The 6000-nt window shown below is 61.6% G+C and overlaps 1 protein-coding gene across 3 annotated transcripts in view; it reads left to right on the top strand.

Moving 5' to 3' along the window:
- The window catches only part of TBCD (tubulin folding cofactor D), a 126904-nt gene that overhangs the window by 96769 nt on the left and 24135 nt on the right, over nt 1–6000 (top strand). For all 3 annotated transcript variants that reach the window (XM_011373644.2, XM_023538632.1, XM_023538633.1), the window contains 2 exons: nt 1897–1957; nt 2625–2647. In XM_011373644.2, the coding sequence (XP_011371946.1) occupies nt 1897–1957; nt 2625–2647 (84 nt within the window). The remainder of the gene's footprint in view (nt 1–1896; nt 1958–2624; nt 2648–6000) is intronic.

The raw sequence follows: 6000 nt of genomic DNA, 5'->3' as shown, positions 1-6000 counted from the left end.
GCTGCCAGCCATTTACTGGCAGGGAAGACGTGGAGAATAGTCTGGGTCCTCGCCCTGTGGCACAGGCTTTGTGTCTGGGGGCCTGGGGAGCACATGCTGTTCGAGGAGCGAGCGATGTCCTCAGTCCCTCTGCCGCCCACTCCCAGGTGCCCAGGAGTCTGGCCCGGTGTTGCGATAGTGACCTGACTTTCAGGGGGTGCATGTCTGCCTTTGGGTTCTGAGCCCAGCTGACAGGCCTCCCTGCGTGTGCTGAGTCGCTGTTCTGCTCGGCTTTGCAGTGTTACCATGCCTGCTGTCGATGACACAGAGCCCGGACCTGCACACGCGGCACGGGGCTGTGCTCGCCTGTGCAGAGGTGGCCCTCAGCCTGCACACCCTCGAGGAGCGGGAAGACAGGTAGGGGAAGCCTCCCGGATCAGCTGCTGGGACCCCGTCCACCCTATGTCCGTCTATCTGTGCACTGGGACCCCATCCACCCTGAGTCCGTCTGTCTGTGCATTGGGACCCTGTCCACTCGTGCCCATCTGTCTGCACTGGGACCCCGTCCGCCCCGAGTCCATCCGTCTGTGCACTGGGACCTCGTCCACCCTGTGTCCGTCTGTCTATGCGCTGGGACCCTGTTCGCCCGTCTGTGCTGGTGGCTCAGAATCTTCGGGGTCTCACATCTTGTTTGAGGAAGCTTGTCAGTGGCCACGAGTGTTGAGTACAGACACAGCACAGGGAGCCCGCAGAGACCGGTCCAGCCGTGGCAGTACAGAGGGTTGCGCGAGCTTTTGCTTCCCAGGGCAGGTGACAGTCCTGCGCACACGCCCCGTGGCCGCTGAGTGCAGTCGGTGCCTCCAGAGCAGAGCGGGGCCCCGCAGCACACTCAGCGCAAGGCGCGAGTCGCCGTCCAGCCCGCAGTGCCAAGGGGCCTTTCTGCTGGAGGCCCCGCTCCGACGCGGTGGACACGCGGTGTCTGGTGACTGTGGCTGAGTCCCAAGGTCACCTCACCGTCCTGATTCCCAAGGTCGCGGGTGGATATAAAAGCAGATGTGTTTTCAGAGAGGACATCGAGTAGGTCACATGCTCAGTACCCTTCAGCCGTTCGTCACTTTCAGTAAAGTGCCAGAGCATTGATTCGAAAGTCCCCACTGAGACTGTCGGTGGGTGAAGTTTGTATAAGTGATGGGACTGCGCGTGGGGTAGGGTCGTTTAGGAAGTCCCGTGCATGGGGACACTGCGAGGTGACCATGCCATTTTCTCACTTGTTTTCCATGACTAACCGTTCCCAGTGGTAGAAGCTCACAGCACTGAGGCATTTGTCCTTCTGTCCAGTTTGGGAGACAGTGTCATGCAGGTCACGTCCTGTCAGGTGGTGCCCACCTCACCGGCCCCAGGATGGTGGCTGTCCCTGCCCACAGCTCACACTCAGCCACGCCTCCTCGGGGGCATCTGGCGGGTGAGGGCAGGGCGAGCGTGGGTGGCTTGGCAGCGCTCGTGAGGCAGAGTCAGGATACCGGGCAGAGGGGCCAGCGCCCTGCCCCAGGACCCGCTGCGACACAGCTGTGTGGCCCCAGGGGAGGGCAGAGGAAGGAGCCCAAGTTTCTGCTGGGGCTGCTCGTGTGGGTGCTTGGCCCGCACCTCCCGAAACCCCAGACAGATGGTCTCTGCAGGAGCCTGCGGCTCTCATGGTGGGGCCAGGGTTACCCTGCTCTTCTGGGAATGGGGTCCCACCTGAGATCTACGTCTGGCTGCAGCTGGGAGGCCAGTCTTACCGGCCGGGCCTCACTGCAGGGCTGTCTCTGTCAGCGCTCTATGACGTGGTCCGCACGGCCGCCTCACGGATGGGGCAGGTGTGGTAAGCATGGGACAAAGGCTCGCTTGACCTCACGTGCTGTGCTTGAACTTCTGCAGGCCCAGCGGAAGTTACCTGGATACGAGGGCCATATGGGGCCTGAAGCAGATCCACCAGCAGGTGCGTGTGTTGGAGCATCGTCCGACCCTAAGCTCTGCTCACTTGCCTCAGCCCCGCCTCAAGGCCGGGGCCTCATGGCCGGCTTGGGACAGTGGACTGATCTGGGCACCCGCCACAGGCCAGTGACCAGCATTGACGTGGACAGGGAGAGTGGCTCATGCTGGTGTCCTCGGGGCCTGGTGGAGGGAACATGCAGCCCACATGCGGCCCCCATGTGGCCTGCCACGTTCCCCCAGGGAGTTGGGTGGCTGGGCACTGGCCCACGGAACCCACAGAGGGGGCCTCAGTTTCCTGATGCTGCTGCCGGGGCCTGGGCCTGAAATCGCTCTGGCAGCCGTGCATGCTTCTTGGGTTCTGGGGTTCCCGGTCTCCCCTGGTTCATGGACGTCGGGTGTGAACCAGGAGTCCTGAAATTACAGGACAACTGTAATGTCAGAGTTGCTGGCTGGCAACCTTCTTCCCCACTCCGTGCCTCGGTGTCCCTTCCAGGCGAGGCCGTCCACCTGGGCTGAGTGAAGTGCTTGCCCTGGGTGCGGCGGGCTCCATCCCGGCTGTCGGTCCGTGCCCGAGGCCGGCCCCGCCCAGAAACGCCAGCCGTTAGTGTTAAAGCCTGCTGTGCTGCCGACAATGCCGGTAACTTAAGTAACGTTCGCCTTTTTATTTTTAGCTTTATGACCGTCAGCTGTACAGGTAAGCTTTACGAACTCAAAGTTTCTACGTTTTGTGTCTTTCTGAAAAAAACACCATCAGCACAGGCGGGCGATCGGCTCGCACCATCAGCTGCAGAGGTGTGGGGCTCCTGGGGAACCGTCCTTACAGTGCCTGCTCTGTGCTTGTTCTGTTTGCCACGTGTGACAGATGTGAAAGGTCTGATCTTGGTCTTTTTAAGCATGTTGAGGCTCGTTTGACACGTGATGATGCTGCCTGGGTGAGGTGTGAGGGCCGGTGGCTTGCTGAGCACAGATGGCCGTGTGTCTGCAGCCACCGCAAGGCAGCGGTGTCAACCCCCCACCCTCATCTCCACACAGAGACGGAACGTGGGCAGCGAGGTCACAGCGAGGGGTCTGTGGTCTGCGCCCCGCTGCCAGGGGCTGTGCCTTCCAGGCTCCGGAAAGGCAGATCACTCTGACATTCCAGTGTCATCTTAGACGCACAATGACAGCAGACAGGCTTCCTCGATGTGAGGACTGACCTTTGTTGAGGAAGCCACAGGCCTAGGACGTGACCACCGATGGCTACAACCCACTTTTGATTAGGGACTTCCTGCTCAGCCTGTCTCGTGTGGTTGCTTTGGTCTCTGGGTTTGCAGGGCCCACCATGCAGGCCTCCCCAGACTTGTCAGGGGTAGCACATGGCCCTCTGCATCCACGCCAGGAGCCTCCTCTGTGGCCCCTTGCAGTGGCTGGTGTTGCCCCCTGCTGACTTGGACCCCGTCTCTGGATGGGCCTGTCCACTGTGAGAGTTAGATGCAGCCTTTGTTCCCAGTGACGGCCAGACCTGCCCCCACCAGACCACCGTCTGCACGTGCCTCTGGGATGCGGTTGGGTCTGGGACCCTCTGTGGTTTCTTGTCTCCGTAGTGGGTGCCCAGATGTGCCCAAGGCCACGGGGCCTTTCCTCATGCCGTCCCTGTGACTCCTTCAGTTTGGCTGGGGCCCACGTGTTATCTCCTGAGAGACGCACGGTGGTTTTCCTCCAAAGTGTGTGCCGATGGACTCGGCACCAGTAGCGCCTGGTGAAGCCTTGGTCCAGGGTGACTCTGCTGGGTCCGGGCTCCCCCAGTGGCCTGCGAGGAAAGCCCGCAGCCCTGTGCGTGGGCTCTGTGGCAGCTGCTCTTGGCCGCTTCTCAGACACCAGTTTTTCATCTGTCCTAACATCAAAAAGGGAGTCTCTCACCCTCCGGTAAAGCAGGGGTCTCCAACCCGGGCCGCAGACCAGTACCGGTCCGGGTCCTGTCAGGAACCGGGCTGCATGGCAAGAGGCGAGTGGCGGGCGAGCAGCGAAGCTTCATCCGTGTCTGCAGCCGCCCCCCAGCGCCGGCATCACCGCCTCAGCTACACTTCAGACCGTCAGGCGTTAGATTCTCATAGGAGCACCGGTCCCTGGTGCCAGAAAGATTGGGGACTGCTGCTGTAAAAGACACGTACGTTTCCTTCCGGCGACATGGCCTGAATTCTGGGGACCAACGAGCTGCGTGCAGACGGCCCCGCGGAGCGTCGTGTGGAGCTTGTTGGAGGCATCTGATGCTGTCGCTGGCATCTCACAGATTCTGAATGTGCACCAGGTCTCCGCTTCTGGGTTTCAGGAGTGAATGAGATGACACCCTTCCTCGTGAGGTCGGCGTAGGGAAGATAAGCCGCCTCCTGTGCTGCGGCCGCCCGGAGGGTGGGACTTGTCCGGGTGCCTCTGCAGCATTCCTTCCCAGCGTGACTTGTATGCACATCTCCACTGGAGGCTGCAGCTGGGGACCACAGGGCGAGGTCACGCTCCCTTGCAAGGCCAGGCTGGAGGTTCCTGCCAAGGTCACCAGAAGGTGAGGGAGTGTCATGCCCATGTCCCGCCATTCGGAGCCATCGTATTCCCTTCAACTCCATTATTTTTGTTGAATACTTTTTTCGCAGTGTGAGTTCGGGCGTTCCCATGGCTGTCCTCCGGCTCAATGACGTGCTGCAGGGACTCGGGACTCTGCCGTTACCGTCACGATTAAGGCTCATGGCAGCAAAAGGACTTAATACACTCAACAGAAAAGGCCCCAGGGCTGAGTCCAGGGGACATTAGGCACAAGCTCCCTGTCGTCCCCTCCCATGGATTCATGGGCAGCACTGAATCCTCCCAGTGTCCACTTGGGACACACACATGGCCATGGCCACCCAGGGAGGCCCTCTCAGGCCTAGGTATCTGGGGGTTTATGGTTCGAGTCAGCTCCACGTGGCCCAGGGCTCCACCATAAGTAGCAGTGCCGCATGGGCTGCCCCTCAGGGCACCAGGCCTGGTGAAGAGCACGGGTCAGGCAAAGTGCTCCAGGGGCTCAGAGCCGCCCTTCACCCCGCAGACAAGGGGCCAGACCTTCTGCCCTCATCCTGGTCTGCTCCCGGTGCTGCCCCTGGCTGTGGAAGTGACCCCCCTTCTCGGAGACCCCTTATGTTCTGCCTGGTGCTGACCCATGGACCCCCCGCATGGGCGGAAGGAAGCAGACCAGGGTACTGTAGGTAGTGACGTAGTAACAGGGCTGCCCCGTGACACCGGGCTGTCCGTGCTGGCTGCCCCGCGGGCTTGCTGGGGACACTTGCTGTGCAAAGTAGTTTGAGGGAAGGAAGGTTCCTGCTGGGGGCCCAGCTGGGCTGCAGAGGTGTCCGTGGACAGATGTTGCACGTGGACACATGTGCCTCTTGTGAGTGCTGGGAACGCCGAGGCCCGCAGCCCAGCAGCCTGAGGGGCGAGTGCCGTCCGAAGCTCTCGGTTGAGCACCCTGCGACACCTGAGAGCATGGTGGCCTTACGGCCTGTGGTGGCCACGCTGCAGTGTCCGGCCCTCCTGCAGTTTGCAGAACGGAAGCGCAAGAGTCTAATTCCTCTGAGGAGCGTGAGGAGCTGGCTGTGGTCGAGTGGAGACAGGTCTGGGTCTTGGAGAGGAAGTGCGAGACGCCCTGGGAGCACACGAGGACGCTCGGCCGTGCCTGGTCCCCGGGGCTGTGCTCTGTCCCTCTGTGGCTGCAGAAGTCGGCCAAGGCCTGTCAGAGGCCCCTGGTTCTGTTGTCCCGTGAAGGCCGCCTGCGCTGTCCTTTGCTTCGCTGGTCTGGGGAGCTTGGCCTCTGGCACCTTGCGTTCGGATTCGCCTTTCTGGGAGAGGGCGTGGCGAGCACCACTTCCCTCTGACCCCAGCGTCTGTCTCGAGTTGTGGGCCTGGACAAAACTGCCATGTCACCGGGACTCCTGTTAGTTACCAGCGTTCCGCCCGTTGGCATGTTCTCAGCCAGCGCGTGTGTGTGTGCGTGTGGTGGGCGTGACGTTCCACGTCTAACACCGGAGATTGCGCGACCGCAAG

This window comes from Pteropus vampyrus, unplaced genomic scaffold (genome assembly GCF_000151845.1).
Source record: "Pteropus vampyrus isolate Shadow unplaced genomic scaffold, Pvam_2.0 Scaffold227, whole genome shotgun sequence".
NCBI lineage: Eukaryota > Metazoa > Chordata > Mammalia > Chiroptera > Pteropodidae > Pteropus > Pteropus vampyrus.
The sequence above is the reverse complement of the archived record's forward strand: the minus strand, read 5'-3'. Positions and strand labels throughout refer to the sequence as shown.